We start from the raw sequence: 22,410 nt of genomic DNA, 5'->3' as shown, positions 1-22,410 counted from the left end.
GGGGGGGGGGGGGGGGGGGGGGGCACAAGTCGAATTAAATATCGCGTGTAACACGGCGATAAATGGCGGAGGGAGCGGGAGGGGGAGAGAAAGAGGGCTGGGTACATGGCCCAAAGTGAATTAAACTTCTTCTTTTATCGGTGAATTATTTTTGCAAAATTTCTGAGGCCAACTCTGGTGCTTATCAAGTTTTTGCCGGGTCTCTGGAGAATCTTTTGAATGGCTGAAGTGTGAGGTTTCATGATGTTGGATTTGAATATTTGCCCAATTATGAGAGATTTTCTCATTTTTTTTCTTTCTTCTTTTTTCTTATTTCTTTCATTGACATAAATGTGAACAAATATATGGAGACATGTTTTGCAGAAATTTTTCTCACAATCAGCTACAAAAAATCCTTTGAGTTTTTCACCTAAAATGCCGAATTAATAAAAAATACAATTTTGCGGGGAATGTTGAAGTGTGAGGTTTCATAATGTTGAATTTGAATATTTGGGGAATTGAGAGGTTCTCATTTTTCGTTCATTTCATGAGGAAATTTTTCAGTCTTCCTCGAATTAAATGTAAAAATGTGCAAATGTAAAAGTTCAATTATATCAGAAAAATACGAAATATAATGGGAAATACCATATTCAAAATAAAAAGTACATTGTTTTTTTGTTTCGACTGACAGACTGGACTCTGGTCTGTCACAATTTTTCCTCAACTCTTCCGTCACCGGGTGGGCGTGTTACCGAGTGTGTTTGCCATCGTTTGCTGTTCGCCCACGCGAATCGATTCCCAATGGAACGGACAATGTTAAAACCTTCCGGCGTATATAAGCAGTCCTGCGACTCCTTCTATCGACGTTGTCCGATTAACGGTTGGACGTGTATATACACTCTCAGAGCACCGCACGTGGCCAATTTTACGATATTAAAAAACTCATATCCCCATTTTTACGACCCCCTCCGAGGAAAAAAAAATTTTTTTTTTCCTAATTAAAAAACACTTTCGCATCAAAAAGAGAAAAAAAAAGTAGGAGAAAATCAATCAACAAGACCAATAAAGTTGATTTTCCACGTGAAAGAAATTACGATAATGCAATTACCTCTGCCTCCATTACGCTCCTCATGACTGAATCATCAAAATTGTATAATGGAAAATTATCCCATGGATTTCATCATTCCCATGCGATCAATCCATCAACTAAGAAAAATTATTATTTTTTTCCAATAAAAAATCGAGAGAACGATCTAATCAGTGGCAAGCCCATTATCCAAACGCAATGATTACATAATTAACTAGTGAAAATCCCCGCGCAATTACCAAAGTAGCTAATTTGGACGAGGGAGTTTGTAAGAACGCTCGGAATTACACAATGCAATACGTTTTCACGTACACGTTGCACAACATTTCATACGAATGTATGTGCCTAGGCTCGATGTACACCGTTGTAAATGCACTGCGCGGATGGATTCTCCCCACAGTCCAATTGGACCGATACAGATCGATCAATAAATATTTATGAGCAATTGTAAGTCTAATAAGAATCTAGGAAAGTTTGTACCGATGTACTTCTCCAACTAGAGATGAACATCAGTGGAATATTATCGTCGTGCCGATCGACCGGTACGGGGGAATGAATCACTCAATGAGGAAATATTTGTGTTTTTAAATTCTTTCGTGACGCAAGGGTAAACAAGTGATAACAACCGACAACGGCATTGGAAGGCCGGAATAATTCCTGTTTCCGTTTGCAGGAGTTTAAAGTATTACGGCTTATTTAATTAATTCTCGGAAAATTTGACACAATTGAAAAATCCTATACTGTTGAAAGAAACAAATTCCCATTTCAGGGAAATTTGAGACTTTTACACCCTCCTCAACACCCACCAAATGATGCCCCCACGTCACGTTCATCGCTTATCACCTCAATAACAAGAAACCAACATACTTATCTCCTTATCCCACCTAATCGGAAATATATTTTATCATCTGACATGATTTCCAACTAATTGCATTCAATCCACCTCGTTTTCTTCATGCTCACTCTATCAAATAATAAAACCCAGATAAACCCGTTTGCGGGTTAAAAATCCATACGCAGAGAGAGAGAGAGAGAGAGAGGGGTATGAATAAAATGGTAAATGTAATCGGTGATATTTCACGTTTTTACCCTCAAGTCATACAAAGGGAGTTCCTTTATTATCGAGGAAGTAAAAACTCGAGAGGTTCGCCTATCGTACATCGCTGAACTAAACCCCTGGCGTCACGCTTCTTAGGGACGTTGGAAATTCTCTCTCCGTCTCTTTCTTTATGCCTCATACAATTCTATTTTTTATTCAAGCGTGAATACAAAATAGAATTGTATAATTCGAAATGGAAATTCAAGTTCAGACCGTACAAGTTTGAGTAATAAAATGACTGCAAATGAAAACTATGATGTTTAAAAAACACAACTTGGATTTACTCAATATTAAATTTATTTAATCGTGACGCTGGCAGCTATGTCGAAGGGTATACATTGTGCACTGGCTTATTATGCAACATTGTAAAATACTTGGGAACTTGTTGCTACTATGTGGTGAATCGCTGTGAGTAGTCGTAATAGCAGCAAAGCGGGATGCCACAGGGAGACGGGAATAGAGCCACACGGGCCACGCGTATCCATACCAGCTTGAGGTGGAGGAGAGGAAATGCTCCGCTATCTGCTGTACGGTAACGAGGGCGTTCACGAGTCCACTCTCCGCGGGATGTCCCTACACTCTGCATTTTATGGATTTTCGCAAAATTATTCCATACTCTTTTCGCTTCGGTTATTTTAGGGTTATCATAGTAGATAGATTGATTAATTAAACATCATGGGTGTAAATTTTTATTGCGGAAGAGAGATTTTAATTTAATCAACAGGATAGTTGGTGCTGTTTATTTTATTATTTCTACTTCTGGGCATTTTATTTCTTATTTCCTCGGACTCGTGGTAGTTATCAATTTCCATGTTATGATGTTGAATAAATGAGGCCGAGAGTTTGGATAGTGGAAAGTGATCGGGTTGGTAAAATTTAATATCAAAATGATGAAATGAAACTAGTGAATTTGATTCCAGACTTTTCTCTTTTCTCGTAGTTTCAGTAATGGGGTAAAAAAAAAATTGCACTCCACAGTGCAAAGCCACAGACTGGAGGTTTTCGCGGCGAGAAAATGCGGTGCTTCAAGACTCGTTACCCACGCGTTCTATAAATAGAACATTATTGCCAAGTTTCTTTGGTGTTTTCTTGCCTACGGGAACAAGGTGCTCAGGTAATAATCAAAAGCCGCATATTGTCCGCTTACGCGTGCAATTACATATTTGTACGCCTACCACAGTGTCCCATATATAATCCCAAACACGAAACGAAAGAATGAGAAAATTATTCCGCTCTATTTATGCGCATAGCTAGTGATTTGAGGGGAAAATGTTGAAAATAAATGACACAAATGCCAAATGCATTGTCTTCTTATTGATGAAAAATAATAATTCATTGAAATTACACCAGTTTTGGTTGTTTATGAGAATTTTCTTTACATATCATATAAAATCATATCATTTCCACGCAAAAACACACATTGAATGTATATGTGTACAGTTATTGAATTACACCTCAACCGCATGACCCAGTGCTCTCACTCATCGCTCAATTTTATTCTCCCCCTTTCCCACTTATATTCCTCCTCTGTCTTTTATTCCTCCAATGATGGCCCTAATTACTACTCGGTCAGGAGGACACTGCCAACCAGTTCACCATCGTTCCAATCATAATGTAAATTGTTTCCTCTCGTCATCGACCCAAAAATTCATTTTAAAAAGCTTTAATTTTTTAATCGCATCTCTAGATATTCTCCAGGGAAAGAGGGCCAATTATAAATAACGAGATGTTTTGGTGGGCTGTGAGAGGTCACCAGGTCAGCAGAATAAGTGTGTGCTTTATCAATTCTTCTTCCACTTCATGACGTTGAAAAAAAAAAAACATCACTCCAATCACTCTAACAAAATTGAAAAGATTCATTTGTATCGAATACTGTCAAGTCATTTGATGTTTTTTTTTCGTTTGTAAATTTTTGCATTTCCCCAAATTGTCGCTGACCATGATGAACTTCATCCAAATACTTTCTCATGCCTCCCCCCTCAGAGTTTAATGTATTCCCATGAGCGCAGGCCGTGATTGCGATGTTGGCAAGCGCAGATGCACTAATCGATTTACGTATAATGGAATTAGAATACAAGACCACCAGGGGTTCTTGGGAGAGCTCCACGGGGCGTGGAGGATCACGAGAGGGAATCGAAATGGAGGGAACTATATCGATTTGCTTCCACTCGGTGTGCTCTAATGTCTGCACGTAGCGATTCCATTATCTACTGAAATATATCAAAGATGGATGCGGATTCTAGAAACAATTTTTCTCGTCAATGTCTTTCATAAAATAATAAGAGGAAATCAATTTCGATTCGTTCTCTCAATTTCAATTATTTTAGTGATTCTTTAATGGGAAAAGTTGAATTTTTGAGGAGAAAATGGAAGGAATAATTGAAGTATTCAATAAAATTCGATGAACCAAAGCAAATTACAGCACCAAAGACGTATACAATTCCAGGGCATGAATTCAAAACGTAAACAATGGCGTGTATATATGTATATATAAAGTATGGACCGTTACAGACACGAGAACCAATAAATAAAGTGGGAGTCGGCCCCCATGTATAGCCAGGAAGTCCCAGCAACACAGTATACTATATACCTCAACCCTGGGATTTTACTCTCTAACAATTTGTACGTACGTGTGTACAGACTGGTGTTTGAAATTGCCGCGCATTTACGAGCCGACTTTGTACTCGAAAATTTATTCATTTACGATATATCCCTCGCTTCCATTCGTCAGCTTGATATATATATATATAAAAGAAAGAAAAATACAAAACCGATAGTCAACAAAATTGATGAAAAAATGAGAAAAAAAAAATCTAAAAGTTGTCCGTATGGGCTCCCCTACAATGTCTGCGTACAATGAGACCCAATACCTCAAATTTCCTCGCACTGTTGACGTTTTCCCCCTCACGATTGCAAAATCAAATAAAACTGTAAAATCACTTTAATTGACAGCCTCCTCTTCGGGCTTAATGCTGTGCTCCCCCTCACTGAATATCATCAGTCTACTTGCATTTGGCATGTATAGTATAATAGTTCCCCTCTGCATCGGTGAGTTTAACCGAGTGTGGGCATAATGAGCGCGACGGCGACTCTTCCAGGGATTATCCTTCAAGGATGGACGATGCATAGAGACACCTAAACGAGATGAGCCACCACCATTCTCGGCATATTAGAACGGGACTCGTCATTAGCATTCACATTGGTTCAAAGGTAGATACGGTGGAGAGGGCTCGTTTGCCAGACCTTTAACCACCTGCCACCATAAATTTCCATCAAAATATTTATTCTTGAAATCAGTTGTTTACTTTCATTGTGAAATAATCTTTTGGCAAAATGTCATTTTCATTTCTCCCCCAAATTTAATTCAGGTGTAAAAGAATTTGTCCTTTTTTCCAAAATCAAAATCACTCACAATTAATAAATATGTTAATTATGTATTCAGTTGAAAAAATGGAATTGTTTGAATTGAAATTCTTTACAAGGTTTAAAAGTCTTCTTTTTTACTTCATTCGCATCGTTGGAATTGTAACCAGGAGAGAAATAACCCAAGGTTACAAAAAAGAATCTCTTGAAATTAATAATATACCTGTCTTACACGGGTGATGCGCAAATCGTGAATGTATTCGTGCCCCCAGTGAATTCGGTAGCCCGCGCGAAATTTCCTCCGTATTGCCGGGTTGTTTTTAGCAAACTGGTTTTCGGCCACCGCACCTCCACCCTCTTGCCAGTCACGGCGTCGCCGAGACGCCTCTGTCTTCTTCCGCTTGTACTTTTCAACTTTTTTACTCCTCGTTTTTCAGTTCGTTTCATCTCTCGTGTTTTTCTTATTTTTCTGTCTCTCTCTCTCTCTCTCTCTCTCTCTGTTACCTCTTTTTCTCTCGTTTTCAGTTCTTTGGCGTCTCGTCGCGCTCCAAATGTTTGCACCTGTCTTCCCCAACATTCAGCCACCCGAATATCGATGGGGACGTAACGTGTATAATAAAGCCACTTGAAGTGCCACAGGCGATAGCAACAGAAATATAATAAATCGACGGGAGGAAAAAATGAAGGAGAAAAATTGCAAGAGTATTTTTAGAAAGTTAAATTTATTTTTCATCAATAAAGAATTTAAAATTAAATATTAAAACAATTTTCCTGCAAGTAAATGCAATTTTTTATGCTACTAAGAAAATTATTTTTGCATTTTTTTCTTCAAATTTTTCTCAAAATCAATTATCAAAAAGAAAAAAAAAGTATTCTGAAAAAAAAATTGATGCCTTCCAACGCTTTTTCTAATTGTTTTTCATTTTCAAGTTAATTCAGTGTAGCTTCAACTACCATATTCGGTACCGCCCCGTCCACCTTGGAACGACATAAAGAGCCTGAATACTCAGTTGAATTGATTGACAGGTTGAAACGGCAGTTTCAAGTTGTGACACGCCCTCTGTGCGCATCATAAGCCATGGGGGAGGTTTTGACGCTGTGACTACTGGCATTATTCCCCCTATGCTTTGTAATTTTCATTCAGAGGTTTGCGAAAAGAAATATTTAACGATTCTGAAACACGTGAGACAACCATATGAAAACCAGAATTACATGAAAAATAGCTCGCAATTTTTCTAATGAAAATCTTTGCAACATCTCCTCCTCCTTCTCCTCGACTTTTAAAAATATAACTTGATCTTCCTCATCTCAATCGCTGAATTACCGACGCCTATAAGACAACATTTTTCATCTTCAATCATTGTCGGTTGCGCGGGTGAATGCGTGAGGGAGAGAAAAAAGTCATCTTTACAACCGACGAGGCGGCAATAAAAAGGTGTTGATGGCACGTATGCAGGTCTCGGTGGGGTGGGAGGGAGGGAGGGATAGAATGGGAAAAGATGTACAGCTCTTATCCACCTTCACGTGGCAGGTCCTTTTTTTTCCCCACTGACTCAACCCATTCTCGGTATAATGCATCTGTTCGACTGTGTATAACTGCCGCGCGAGAGAAGGAAAACGATGGAGGTAAATGTTCGGATGCAGTTTTGCCGCTATCGTCAAGAGTCACCCAACGACCGAGATAGCGGGGGAAGCGCGTGCTTCTTGTCCACCTTTATTTATCGGTGTTTCTTTACTGTTGAATGTTCATTTATAATTTGAGACAGAGGGGGTTTGTTTTGTGCAACAGTGTGGAGGGGAAAATTTCCATTCAATTGAATTTCATTGTCTCGTAATTTATGGTAAACTTTTTGAAAATTTTCATCATACAATTGCTTATTTTAGGAAAAAATCAATGAAAAATTTAAATTCAACTCAATATCTCTATAGATTTTTCATTTCTTTTGTTGTTAAATAATGATTAATTACCAGTCAATACCCAATCACACGTCTTGATAATTCATTATGACGTACAAAGGCAGGTGCACAAAATGAATAATAAAAAAAAAGGAAAAAAAGATACAGAATTGGCGTGAGGACGTTAAAATGATGACTGGATAACAAGAAACAGCGTGTACCTATAGATAGAGTATACGTTACGATACTGCCTGTCTGCTCATTATTTCGACTCGCGCCATGTCTATGACGAATACTCGACCCTTGGCAATGCAACGTAACTCATATATGCCCACTCACCTTTTTGCCAAACAAAAACATACCATATTTCGAGTTTTCGAGTTGGTTGGACTTGATAAAAACGGTGTGAGTAGAGATAGAGAAGAAGTGAGAGAAACTTGGAGTTTGTGAGGCAAATAAAATTGACAATGTGAATAATAAATTGGAGGGACTCACCTCGCACCTGGAGGTATCCAGTATCTCCACCTCTGTTGTGACATTGTCAATGGTAACACTGTGACGATAAAGAAAATCTACAACATAAAGAGAAAATTATTGAGTATATTGACATTTTTATTAATTTCGAATCAACTATACTATCATCATGACCTTGCAGTGAAAGACGAAAATTCACCGTGAAACATGGAGATTGGATACGCTAGAGTTAACACTGTCGATAGTGATATCGTGTGAAAGCACATATGAGAAACTCGAGTTTATATTAGTACGACAATTCCTCAATATTATTTTTAACATAATCAAAATGAGGTATGAAAACGTTGCGGAGTATATTGCCGACATATGTGAGTATACCCACACCGCTCTATCATTATCCGACAATGACCGACGGACTTTCTTTCTCCTGCACCCAATGAGTGGAGATTTATCCGTCGACAATTTGCCATGTATAATAGTAAAACATCAGGAAAATCCAATTTTATCATTTTACGAATGAAAAATAATTCGTCATCATATTTTTTTCATTTTAGTATTTTAATATTGTTGATTGGAAATTTATCCGTCGTCCATTTACCATATTATAGTAAAACCTCAGGAAAAGGCAATCCGGATTATTTTTTTAAATCAATATCGATCAAAAAGAAATACTATGACAAAAGGATGAGTTCTTTGACGTCTTTTATATTTTTAAAAAATTATCCTCAACTGTATCTGAGGCTTTAGACCGCTGTTTTCATACCTCTCCATTCATCATATTTTTTCATTTTAATGTTGCAACGCCCGGACCAAACATAAAAGTTTGGCTGTTTTCTGGGTCAAAGTTCACTCGCCAGTTGAAGATTCATTCTCGCCTGTTCCCTCAGCTACAGTTAAAGTGCTGCAATAAATTTCCCTTATGTCTGTGGTGGCTCTGAGGATACATATACAAAACTCATACCCCCCTCCTTCTATTTTAAAACATCTCGAAACGAGTCTGCTTGACCAATAAAACTTTGCCAACCGTAACGCACTAATAACTACGTGTTTGCCTTATTTGTTTCATTCCTCCAAAGCTCCGGTTTACTCTCCATGGAGGTAAGGTTCGATTATACGATCCTAATAGCGGTGTTTACGGTCTCATTTATCGCACGGCGACGGCAACTACCTACTGGGCAACGCGTTTGCATACTTCCGTGAAGTCTCAATTGAAAATATTTTGCCGGTTTTTTTTTTCTTTTTATTATTTCATTTCCTCATTCTTTCCGATCTTTTAATGTTCATTCATAATTTCAATCTTAAAAAATTGATTTTTCTTGCCAATTTAATTGGCATTTATTTTCATCTACATTTATCAATTGAAAAATTAAATTATTAATTATAAATTTGTTGTTGACTATTTCACCAATTGGAACAGTAAATTGCCTGTAAATATTTATCTATTTCCATGTAATTGTTGGAGAATTGAGGCAATTACAAAATTTCCTTTCTTCGATTAACAATCAAATTATTTCGAAATGAAAATCTGATAATTCCCAACGTGCTTTCTAATAATGATACAACGAAAGAAAATTTGCATTGTTAATCGGAATAGAGAAATAATCATGGTACATTATGGTTGCCCATGTTCCGAGCATGTAAACACGGAGATGAAAACGAGTTGATTCAAGTCAGACGCCGTGAGGCATTGGTAATCACTCTCCCGGGGTTGAATCATCGTGATGTTACTTCTGAAAGTCAAACGATTTGTTATTTTTTCTTTTTTTTTCTTTTTTTTTTGTTCAATCCATTCATTTCTTTTTTCTTCCAATCGCTAAATTGAACAGTTTACTTTCACGACCTACGTCGCGCTCACGAGCGGTTTATCGACGCAAATCGATTTCGGATGTCTTCTTGCTATTTTCTTTAAAATTAAATTCATTCAACTTGTCCGTTAAAAAATTTATTTCTTCTCATCCATTCAAGGCATTGACATTTACATTTTTGAAAGAGTTTTCAGGCTGTAGAGTTATTAAAAAATTAAAAAGCAATGAATCAATATTCAGGAAGTAATTTTCACGTCAAAATTCCCATGAACTTAATCGTCTTCAAGTATCAAAGACAATCTCAATCACTCTCAACTAATAGCATTTCACTGGATTACACCCCTCAATTTACCTGTCAAACTTCACCAATAATTCTCCTTCATCCCAAACATTTATGTAATTGTAACGACACACCATAAAGTCTCGCTTTCGAGTGTATTTTTCGAAGGCACCTCTCAGAGTACCTCACACTCTCAGCGCGTAATAATCGGCTTCTAGCTTTCACCGTTTGAGGGCCCTCCCTTCTCATATTGTGTGCACAGAGCAATAAAAAGCCGGAGAAAACTTGTATAAAAATCATAAACTCTCTTAGAGAACATAAAAAATCCATCAATAATCCCTAAAACTCTTCAAACAATTCCTCCGAAAAAAATCATCATTATGAATTTTTTGTGACAAACGGTACAATTAATCTGCAAAGGGTAATTTTACATTTTTGTTCTGGATTGAAGAAAAAAAAAAAAGGAAACACTTAATGCGGCTATTCTGCATTACACGCATGTTCGCGTGACGTGATTGTGAGCCTTTGGTGCGACCACTTGCGTGATTCCCTTTCATTTCGAGCTCGAGTCTCACGCGTTTAGCCAATAGGGGGGGAGGAAAGTCCCAAAATTACTCGACCACTTAGCATTTGTTATTTTTGGGGATGATTGGATATTATACGTGAGTATGTGACAGGTACAGGCGCTTAATGGAGTTTATAACGGCCACCTGGAGACTCTATCTTACTCGCTATAATAATAAAGGAATAAGAAGGTTAAAAATTGGCAAAAATTTCTGGGTATAAGAATCAAGAAGCTAATATCCATTATAAGAGTCAAGCTACTGACGTCTAATTAAGGTTACATGAGGGTAAAAAATTTGAATATTGGAAATTAAATGAAAAATTGAATTGAAAAAGATTAAGCAAATTCAATTGTATGAAACTGTTCAAGGCCTAATTAATGGCCATAAGAGGTATGGAGGAATTATCCACACGATTGATTCATTAATCGAGTGACAATGCTGTTAAAAATGTCTTTAGAGCAATATGTATTGTCCCACCTTTCAACTCGTCTCTATAGATCCACGGGCTTGTAGCAATTATTACAAGCGAGGTAGCCGGGGCATGAGTTATGAGAGAGATCTGCATTCTGCGGACCACGAGAAAATAGTGGGGACAACAGGGAGAAAGATAAAAGTAAGAAAGAAAGGAGTAGATGGGGCCCACCTCCAGGCTCTATTTCATATCGAGCCTTTAAATCTCCGCCCTGTGTGAGAGAGGCTCCTCTTGCTCCCAGACGAATGCTGATATATTCTTGGCACTAGGGGAACCTCGTCCACTACTTCCGCTCCTTCAACCTGTCGATTTTGCGATATCGGCTTTTTTTTTTATTTCACACAATGGGATTTTTATTTCTTATTTTTTAAAACATCATTCAATGATTGAATTGATGCAATCGAAGGGGACTGGAATGAAATAATTTGTCATCTTTTCAGAACAATTTTTTTCATCATTGAAATGATTAAATTGCAAGAAAAATGGCGAGGAAATTCATTAAATCCATTTAAATATCACAAGTCAGTTTTTCCCCCTTGCTTTTATATTCTCGATATGGTTAACACGATAAACTGGAACTCCTGGAAGGCTGAAAGGGAACTAGATAAAACCTTTCGTGTAAGGTAAACCCCCGGAGTACGTGAATCTTCTGAGAATTTCATTCTCCCTTTTTACAAACACACAACGAGAGGCTGAATTTATAAAAAGAAAAAAGTAGAAAATACCTCGTGCAATTTTTGGATTAACTGAAATAATTCTGGGGACTTTACGATGCATCTAATCGTTAAATCATTGAGAATAAATAATAATAAAGTTGGAGGGCGAGGAGGGGAAAGGGAGCGAGAGGATGAAAGAGACACGCTTGGCAATAAAGCAATCAACGGATCTCGTGTATACCCACGGGGGAAAAAACTAGACCGGCAACTTGCGCTGGCGAGTGTCAGGGGCAAGCAGCCTGTTTTTTAATTTTATTATCGTATTCCAACGAGTTGAGCCCTTCATGGGAGGGGGAGCTTGTCGCCCTTATTCGGGGAGATTTTTTTTTTTTTTTTTTTTTCATAAAGATGCAATATTTCGTCCGGAGTGAATTTACTGCGCGACTATTATCGCCCATGCTCAGAGAGAAAAAAATTGAAAAAATTGGAAGAGTTACTTACCACTAGTCGAACTGTATTCGCCGATGTATCGTCTTGTTAAGTATCGAACTACAACAGCTGGAAATGAAAAATAAAAATGCGAAATTAATTATTGTCATTTATAAATTTTTTCAAAAATTATTTTCTTGATTTTTATCGAGGAAAGGAAAGTAATTTTTAAAAAAATGTGAAATACAATTTTTCACATTGTTTAAAAATAATTTTGTATGGGCGATATGCTTTTATGTATACGATAAATACTGGATTATAATCACGAGATTCTTTCTTATCCGTCATGCATAAACCGAGTGACACAAATACATGAAGAATACATATAGCACAAGGGGAGTAATTAGTTGATCCCTCTCTCCGCCCATGTCGCTAATTGCGATCGATAAATTTGACATACCATTGGCCGGGGGCCTCGTTAGAAAGTTAGCACTCTGGTATACATTTTCATGCGTCATTCGTTTTGCCACCTCGTTACGCGTGACCACGAGAAATCAAGCTCAATTTATTTATTCTTTGTTTTTTTTTTATTCACGGAACATTCCGCAAATTCACCTGGATATTTTATGGCATCGTACAATCACGTGAATTAAATTCTTCTCTGGATGAACTAATTGACGTTTTTATGAATATGTCATGTTGTCGTTGTGAGAGAGGAAAATGGGCTCAGTAGAAAGCCGGGGAAATTTATTATTCGAGACCCTATGGTAGTAGTAGCCTAGCCTGTTTTACTCGACTAGTTTATATTTCACGGGCTCAATTGAAAAAGTAATCGATGAAAATTAACATTTGGTAAATAGACAAAAATATCTCAAAAGACGAGAATTCCCCGACTTACTTTTTTCATGGAATAATTGAATAAAAATTTATAGTTTTTACTGATTTATCCATAAATTTATGATTAAAATTTCATTTCAAAGACATTTTCTTACAGTTGACAAAATGATCCCCCAAAAAGGAAAAAAAAGCTTGACAATAATTTCCACATGATAAAGCTCCCTGCGGGGGCAATACTTTGGCTGGCTGGCTGGCTGGCTGGCTGGCCCCCATGAAACTCCATGGAGCCACATCCCTCACGTGAATGACGCTGTCCCGTGGCAAGAAACACATTTACCCGGCGGCATATTTCGTCGCAACTTTCAATTACACTTTCAGCATCCTGTTGCACGTCAATGGATACCCCCGGATGAGAATAATATCAGGATGTTCCGTATCTCCTTTCACCCGGAGAGGGAAAAACTGGGGAAATAAAAATTTCGAGATGAAAAATAGAAAAGTGCCTTCACGACTCGACTAGTGGAGTTCCCTGTTGCTCTACGTGGTTTCCCATCGTGCACTCGTGTCTCCTGTAAAATCCAATGGAGATACAAATTTATGTACCACAGTGTACATAGGCCTCCATTCCACCCCTCTTTGTTCACACAGGGTCTTTAAGTTGCCAATAATTCCTCAAGTTGGTGCACTCTGAGGTCGTTGAGACATTCAACTCGCTCTCTGGATCTTGTAAACTTCACCTCTTTTGCTACTCAACTTCCTCAAACCAGTGAATGTTGATCCTGCGATGAGTATCGAGTTTATTCACTGGCATAATGGGAAATTTGTTAATTTAAAAATAAATCCTCGGTCAGCCTCGGTCAGTCTTTGTATTATGGTTCTTCATGTTGTGGCAGACATGAGATTTCCACTCACTCTCCTTCCCTCTCGTTTGCTATGCAAACCCAACGATCCTCGTATAGAGTAGTACCTTGGTAAAACGAGTTTTGCCGCAAGTGCATCACACACAGACTTGGAGCGAATATTTATTAACTGGCACGCGCTCAGAGAAGGAGAACGATCGAGGAGGGATACGTTATGGAATGGTTGTATGTCAGTTGGAGAGGTTTTTCATTGATTTTTGTTGAATAGATTTTGTTGAGAGATGGCTTTTTTTTCTTGGGCATTGAGGGGATATTTGTTAACATCACGACTTATTTTCAAATCATTTACTTTATGTTTTCGAGCAATTTATAATCACATTATTTTGTGAATATTTATTATTAGTGAATGAGGGGATTTTTTTTTTTACTTTTACTGAATTAAATTTTCTCAAAAACATTCAACAACATTTCATTCTCCAATTTTTTCAACAGTCACTTGACTTCATAATAATTCATCTCATCTCCTCCAATCAAAAAATTCATTAAACCTCATCCCCTATGCCAGCTTTTCGCAATTTAAAAATAACCCAGCACGATAAACAAATTGACGTGGGTGTAAATTGGCTGTCATTGTGTAACACAATCAGGACGAGGGAGAATGAAAGATTAAGATCCCTCTCTCTTCTTTTTCCATTTTGTTCAATTAATCGACATCGAGTGGTGGAGACCACCACCAAGAATACAACTCCTCCTCCAAGTGGATGTTTCATCACATATATGTATAGCCATGCAGTATCGAGACTCATCTGCTCCAAGCTACCAGAGGAATCAATGCCAGTACGCCAGTACCCAGACAATAACGGCGGCCTAGTCTCATTGTTTTCTTTTGCTGTTGCACTCTGGAAGCTATTACCAGGCGTCGTTTTGATTTGGATGGGGATTGCAACGAAAGGGGGAGGAAGTAACGTCGTGATATCGCTGTAGCGACACACCCGGTTTTGTGATCGTGAAATCTCACCTGGGTGGGCTCTTTGTTTAAACACAACTTTATACGCTTCTGTAGTGGAGCTAATTAATGGAATCGTTGAATTCAGGCCTTTGAAAATTTTCTACTTTCTTCGGAAGAACAATGTCAACCTTTTTAAAGCAATAATAATAACAATAGCTTGAGAACAACATTGAGTTGAATAATTCTCCAATTGATTCAATTTTGTATCGTTCTTTGATATTTAATCATTTAATTAGACAATTATTCACGTCAGATAACGCCTGTCATCAATAAATCACCATCAATAATCTTTTTAATTGTTTGAATTTTTTACTCAATTATTAGTTTATTGATTTGCGATTTCAATTAGTCGTCCGTATGCTAATTGCCAGCGACACTTCCTTGATTAATTTCACCGATTAAACCCCAATGGTACGATTAATTGGCTATGATACCTCGTGAATTAAAAATAAAGGATTAGTTTATCTTTCCGACTGCTTGTGGGAAATCGGAAAATGGAACTCTGCAACTGTTTTTATTTTTATTCTGGGGTTATTATGGAGAGGTGAGATGGAGATAGACTCTTTGGGAGAAGCGGTTAATTTTGTGTTTCTTAATACTGATTGACAATTTATTTGAATCCACAATGTTGTGAAAAATCTTCTCATTAAGTGTGTAGAAAATTGAAGCCAAGAATTTTTAATACTTACAATTAATACATTGCATTTAAACCGGAAATTGCTTACAATAAAATATACCAACATGCATCCTTCGATTGATTTAAATGAATTATCCCCTCCAGTATGAATAAATCCCGCATAAAAAAACCATTGCGCAACGATGGGATTATGTTTACTATCCGCGAAACCTTTCTAGAATGCTTTAATTAGTAGGAAAAAATTGGCACGAGAATGAAAGCGATGCTTTTCACCCAGGTTGAGTTGATTAACCTCCAGGACGATCCTCGTGATGGTATGCAACCCAAGGCAAATGGTGAATATATATAGACCGTGTTGTAAAAAGAAGGAAGGGTAAAACGATGAAACGAATGGTGGAGGGGAAAAAAAGAGATGAGGCCACCACGGTGATGGTTCTCTTCCTGTCGATCGATCGATATATATATATACGAGAGAGCCCATCAGTCGGGCAACGGCTAGAGGTAGCTCACATAATTGCTCGATTGTCGTATGCATTTTTCAATAATAATAATAATAATAATTAATAGGGAATAAATAAATAAATGAATAAATAAGAGGAGGAGCACATTTGTATGACACATACTCTGACGATTTCAATGTAAAACAGCACGCCTGACGATTCAACTATATTCGTTAACATAATTGCTATGTTATGACCTTTGAGTGAGAGTATAAATATATATGCTCGGGATGGGAGGCAGGCAGGCAGTCCATTTGTCTCAGTTGAATGTTTCATTGGCGGAATTGAAGTGCAACAACCAACTGTCTGATCTCAGTATCATGCTGGGATGTGACCCATCATAAATTCATGAAGAGATAGAGTTACAGATGGCTTTATTTTTATGGAAAATGAAATGGATTTCTGGGGAAATCCTTTGTCGTGTTATTTTATTTTATTCCGGAGATAGGGACTTGGGAGAAATTTATCATTTCATTTTTTAATAATAAAAAATATCCTCAATTCTAAACATCTTTCTCTGAAAAATCATCAATTGTAATTTCACAATTGAAAAATTTTATAAATAATAAATATTCAACCAATTTTTTATTATTTATCAAGCAATTACTTGGACTCAGGTACTGACAGACAGTCTGTGGGGTATACACAAAACGGTACAATGTTTGACCCCTCGATATCACATCGTCTCGATCAGAGCGCGATTCTTTTCACGCTAAAGTACAAACCACGTAGGCTCTCCCCTCTTTTCGTTTTAACCACACAAGAATGAGAAGAAAACAGAGGTGGAGGAGGCTTCAAGTTAAATAAACAAGGAGAAGAAAATGCTATCAACGGTAGCGTTCGTAATTCATTCTCACGCGGCTTCCCTTTAGTCCACAACCATATCAATGTAACATCCTGGAATCCGTAAAAGTTTCCTGGATCTCGTGTCCTCGAATATCCCGTAATAAGGACCCTTACGTAGACGTTATCGAGTATCGGAGTTGAATGAGGAGGGGAGAGAGACTTATACATGAACAGCGTGGAAACAACCTTCCAACACTAGCAAAATCAAAGTTGATGTCGACACACGATATCTTTGCCCTCATATGCATGGGTAAATGCAATAGCACCTTGCTGATTGTTATTTAAAACGACAATTACACTCTTTATGAATGATTAATCATCAATGAATAGAAATTATTTAACAATAATTCAACAAGTCGAGTTGTTTTTTTTTGTTTTTGTTTTCTTTTTCTTATGAAATAAACGATACTCACCAGATTTTCCAACTCTCGGGCCTCCGAGGACGACCACCCGAATCCTGTTAACATTCGTCATCTCTCCAAGAGTGTCATTCAGGTGTCATTTGCCCCCTCAAAACACATTGTCAATAAATTCACAATAAAAACAATAAAAACTTCACTTGAAAAAATCACCACATTCACAAAAACCGCTTTATAATTATCTTGAACGTGGAGGGGAGGTGAAAAAAAAGGTGGGAGGAAATGCCGCGTGTGATGCGCGTCGTCGAGGTTAAATTACAACTTCCTCATCCATCCCCCAACCGCATTCTCTCGAGTTCCCCCGTTCCCTCGTCAACTTTTTATTATTCAATTCCTTATCTCTCTCTCTCTCTCTCTCTCTCTCTCCCTCTCTTCTCAGCGATGAATCCAATAAATTCCCCGTCGTCAATATCCACTGATTTATCGCCAGAAAATTCTTTTTATTTTCCGGGTAATTTTCCTCCATTCATTTAATTATCATCATTTATTTCATCATTTTTGCGAGATGCATGAAAATTCCGTTTTCTCACTTATCTCGGGTGCTTTTTTTCCCTCTCGAGTAGATGTAATGGCAACAGTTGGATATGCAATCAACGTTGTACTGATGATCCCTGTGGTCAACCCCACCAACCAGATGTACTCATCCCCCAGCCCCCTCAGTTAATACACCTCAAACCAAGGGAAAAACAACAACTATTGGAATCACAAAGCGTGAGGGAATAAACGACTAGCCACAAGTCGTTTTCACAGAGTCAAGTGTGAAGATGAAAAAGCCCTCTTGTAATATCCAACTGGCTAACAATTGCCCAGGCGCGGAATTCCTCGTAATGGATCGCTTGTACGTCACGTTTCTTCTTCAGCCAGGGTAGAAGGTAGACCGACCCTCCTCTCTCTCACTTGCTGGGGGGATACCAGAGAGGCGCCACAGCTCCTTCTACTGTTCCTCTTACTGTCTCTTGTATATATACAAAAAACCGGGCCTCTTCACTTTCTCTGATTCTTAACGAGTGACGATACGTGATCTCGTCGTTCCAAAACCACATGGGAAACCTTGACCCTCAACTTGATCAATTTTCCTTTTCCTTTTTACTTTTGCAATTTTCCCCTGAAACAGAAAATTTATTCGCTTCATTTTCGTTTCTCAATAATTCCTTATCGAGTAATTTTGCTAATGCACTGCCTGCCCCAATGTTTTGCATTATCACTTGTTTCATCAACATCATTTCCTGATAAGAAGAATCATTTTTCAGCCTGACAAAATCATAACAAAAAATTGCCAAAAAATTTAATATTTATATTATTTAACGAAATTGAGTCAATATCAATCAATAACAAGTAGTACAAATCATCACTTTGTTCCTCCGCCGAGAACACAAGTGATAATCAAATTGTAAAAGACGGTGATTAACAAATCCTCTATCATTCTTTCGACAACAGAAACTGAATCAAGAGCACAGTGACACATGTCGCAATGTTAATTTTACGCTTGAGTGAGTTTTCGCGTTATCGGGAGACACCGTCTTGAATACTTTGCAATGTAGAGTGAGAGAGGTGCAAAAATAAACATCCATCGGTTGGTGAGGGGCAAGGAAAGAAGGCGAAAATAAAATACCAGAAGTGCATATATTTATCCGGTCGCTTTCGCTTCAACTCTTATCAAAATAAAAAGATAGACATCTCTTTACCTCACAAAGAAATTAATATCCAATGAGAATAATTCGTTTCCACAATTTCCCGTCGATTCAATGTCACAATGCACAAGTTATCACTCAAATGTCACTGATAAATGTCAGTCAATTGAATTTTTTCATCAATTTTCATTTTTTGATTGAAAATTCATTACCGTAAACAATAGGGAAATTGCGGTGGTAGGGGGGTGGGGGGCTACGTCACAGAGATTTACTTTCGTATGAGGAATTCATCAAGTTGACATTTTAATCGTTACGATAAACACTGTTGATGGTTACCGCGTGGTGAGCTCGATGCCGTGGGAAATGAAAATCGCTCCGTGAAGTACTCGCGCCGAGCTCTTGCCGGCGAATGATCGGAGCCAACCTGGCGCACCGTCTAATATGCAACTACCGGCCATATACGCTGGGCGCATTAAAACTTTGCCATCGAGATTTAGCATGTACCAATGTTACAGCGACTCACTTACTCACTGAGAGTTAAGTGCTCTCTGCATTCCTTCTAATGCTCATCTTTTATAATTTTTCATGGGGAGAACAGTTTAAGGGCTAATTGGATAACATTATTATTTTGATAAGGAGGGATGGGGTCATTAAGAGGAGGAAGGAATGTGGTAATAGACATTTTAGCCTTTTATTTATTACAAAAATAAAAAAAATAAAAAAATTGTCAATTGACCATTTAGAAATTATGGCAATTACTTCATTTCCTTTTGATTGTAACTTGCATGCAGCGGTGTTTCCAAAAAAAAAGTAGTCTGGAATTGATTGCTAAAAATAGAAATTTTCAATCTCTTCTCATCTCTTTCTCACTCTATTTTTTTCACAATGAGCTGATGGTGACGATAAGATAAATTTCTGCAGAATGACAACTTTGTAATTCCTATATTATCAACAAAAGATTTGATTTAAAGAGCACTGTAACACGCGCGAATATTCAAATGTCAGATTGTTGTATCCATGGTAACTGTTGTATCGTGTTCCCCCTTAGATTTCCATAAACAACACTCTGTAAGCACTCCAAAGTGTCATATCCCCTTTCAGTTGCGTAAACACAATGGCTAATGGAGACGTGCAACTGGTGACAACGGTCACATCCGACAAAAAACGACCGCTCATAGAAAAATACGATATTCCCATCGAAAAGTTATCCTTTGAGTATATAACAGAGTCTCATAATACTAGAGAAATCGAGAGAATGGTCTTGATTCTTCGGTAAGCTTCATCAATCCTCAAACTTGATTGAAAACAATCTAGAAAATTTAATTCTCATGATTTTTTCAAAAATTCCCTTTCAACAAACCGTTCAACCACTTTTTATTATCTCCAATAGCTCTGGAGAAGAAGGTTACTTCCCAGACCTCCTCAGACACGCAGAGGATCGCCTCCGAAAATTAAAACCAATGAGTCAAGTCCTGCGATGTCCCCAGCCAATCCTCACTCCAACAATGCTGAACAAAGAACAACAAGATGAACTGAACAACGACATGACGCAATGGATGCGGCAGATGCATCTCCGGAATAAGGATCTGGAGGATGGCAAAGCCCTGCACATGACTGATAACATTGACCAACCGGAAATTCGCAAAATCCCCGACAGGTCGAAAATGCGCACAGGTGAAAATCCCCAGAATGAAAAATCGATGAGAATAAAATCCTGCGACTATTCCTCTTGGGACAAATACGACGCAGATACAGAAGTCAACAGGATCGATCTCAAATCCGAACAAGAACTGGTGAAGGCGAAGCAATTACAGCAGAGAATGAAAGAGAAGAAACTAGCGGAGAAAGAAGCGTTAAATAAACTAACGTTAACGGGAACGGAGATCACTGTGCTTGGGGAGAAAGAAAGGGAGAAGGGTAACGAGGCTTTCAGAACTGGGGATTATGAAGAGGCCCTTCAGCAGTACTCACTGAGCCTTGAGATAGACTCAACGATAAATGGCTACAACAATCGTGCCATTACTTACATAAAATTGGAAAAATTCGAGGAGGCGATTCGGGATTGCGACAGAGTCCTCAGTCTCGATTACACCAATGTTAAGGCGCTTCTGCGGAGAGCTTCTGCTTTGGAGAGTTTAGGGAGGCGGGAAGAGGCTCTTGGGGATTATTCAGCTGCGTTAAAGCTCGAGCCGAATAATAAAAGTGCAATAATTGGAGTTGGAAAACTATCGATTTATAATGATTGTAAAAAAGTCAGAATGACAATTGAAGAGTTGGATGATAATGATCAAATTATTGTGCATAAACCGTTTCCAAAAAGCACGAGACAAGATTTTGTTGCTCCAGAAACTAAAATTCAAGAATCAAAAGCATCACGAGATGAATTAATAAAAATAAAAAATCATTTAAATCCAATAATAGAAGAATTAAAAACACCTCCTAAAGACAAAGTACTTGAAGCAAAATCTTGGAAGCACGAAATGAAAGGTGTCAAATTTTCTGAAACGTCTAAAACTGCAAGAAGATTAAGCAACGATATATGCTTCTGTGATAGGGCACCAGGATCGTCAACATGTGTGAAACCATTGCCCCATAGACGAGCTGAATATTGTCTTGGAGTTGAGAGGTATCAAGTCAAGAAAACTCAATCCACTTTCACATTCTCAAACTCTTGTTACAATTATTCCAAGTCTTCTGGAGTGGTTATTAAAGAGATCCCTAGTGAGCCATGTAATAAAATTCCAATGAAAGAAGAAAATTGCAAGGAGAAAATCAGCAAGATTTCTGACTTTTTTTTCAATATGAATGTTAATTCTCCCTACGAATTCATTTGCACGTGGGAATCTTTGAAAGGAGACTCTGACTTGAAACTTTACGCTAAATTACTCAGAACTCTAGGTTCCGCCAATTTAGAGTCGATCGTTGGGTCTAAGCTTAATGGAAACATGTTGAGCACGATTCTACAATGTTTAAAGCGTCATTTTTGTCGAGATGAAGATTCCGAGTTTGTTTACAAATTCTTGAATGCTTTAACGGAGTTGCAACGATTTTCTATTGTCAGCATGTTCATGGACTCACGTGATAGAGAAGGTAAGACAACCGTTAATAATATTCAAATAATTATGTAAATTCAATTAATCTGATGTATTTTTTATTGACTTTTCAGCTGTCAAAAATATAATCGATTTTTTGGAGCAACAAAAAGTATTATTCGACACTAAAAGTCTTGGTGAACATTACAATACAACTTGGTAATAATTAGTCAAATCATGATTTTTATTGTTCAATAATGGATTGAAGATTTTTAACAATTAATTAAGCAAATGCAATATTCATTCAGTATTCAAAATGTTTGCACAAATAAGTTTTCAAACAGTAGAATTAAAAATCGTTACCACCTATCATTGAGGCGCACCAACAATACGCAACAATAGCCAACCACCCAATGAGAATGCGTTTATAGGGGGGGGGGGTCGTTTGTGTAGTACAATCTGAGATGGACACATTATATTCTATAGTGTCCGATGGCTAGTTCGATTCAGATCCGATTAATTTCATTTGAGCC

General features: G+C 37.7%; 2 protein-coding genes across 3 annotated transcripts in view; one reads left to right on the top strand and one right to left on the bottom strand.

Annotated features, from left to right (window-relative positions):
* Positions 1–19,248, bottom strand: part of LOC107048677 (ras-related and estrogen-regulated growth inhibitor) — a 24,779-nt gene extending 5,531 nt beyond the window's left edge. For both annotated transcript variants that reach the window (XM_015271987.1, XM_015271988.1), the window contains exons 1-4: positions 18,900–19,248; positions 17,209–18,319; positions 12,179–12,235; positions 7,920–7,996 (exon numbers count right to left, since the gene is read on the bottom strand). In XM_015271987.1, the coding sequence (XP_015127473.1) occupies positions 7,920–7,996; positions 12,179–12,235; positions 17,209–17,269 (195 nt within the window). In that variant the 5' untranslated portion in view covers positions 17,270–18,319; positions 18,900–19,248. The remainder of the gene's footprint in view (positions 1–7,919; positions 7,997–12,178; positions 12,236–17,208; positions 18,320–18,899) is intronic.
* Positions 19,249–19,959: 711 nt separating this feature from the next.
* LOC107048556 (sperm-associated antigen 1) lies at positions 19,960–22,100 on the top strand. Its single transcript, XM_015271781.1, has 3 exons — positions 19,960–20,117; positions 20,236–21,935; positions 22,012–22,100. The coding sequence occupies exons 1-3, from the start codon at positions 19,960–19,962 to the stop codon at positions 22,098–22,100; spliced, it is 1,947 nt and encodes a 648-aa protein (XP_015127267.1).
* The last annotated feature ends 310 nt before the right edge of the window (positions 22,101–22,410 follow it).

Source organism: Diachasma alloeum, unplaced genomic scaffold, assembly GCF_001412515.2.
Source record: "Diachasma alloeum isolate Michigan unplaced genomic scaffold, Dall2.0 Dall_scaffold_00195, whole genome shotgun sequence".
In the NCBI taxonomy this organism is placed as follows: domain Eukaryota; kingdom Metazoa; phylum Arthropoda; class Insecta; order Hymenoptera; family Braconidae; genus Diachasma; species Diachasma alloeum.
This window is presented reverse-complemented; position numbering and strand designations above follow the sequence as displayed.

What these genes read in the sequence shown, in the direction of transcription:
- LOC107048556 (XM_015271781.1), top strand. Translation starts at nt 19,960, where the DNA reads ATGGCTAATGGAGACGTGCAACTGGTGACAACGGTCACATCCGACAAA. An exon ending in AGAATGGTCTTGATTCTTCG is followed by an intron (nt 20,118 to 20,235) that starts GTAAGCTTCATC and finishes TATCTCCAATAG; the next exon opens with CTCTGGAGAAGAAGGTTACT. An exon ending in GGACTCACGTGATAGAGAAG is followed by an intron (nt 21,936 to 22,011) that starts GTAAGACAACCG and finishes TTGACTTTTCAG; the next exon opens with CTGTCAAAAATATAATCGAT.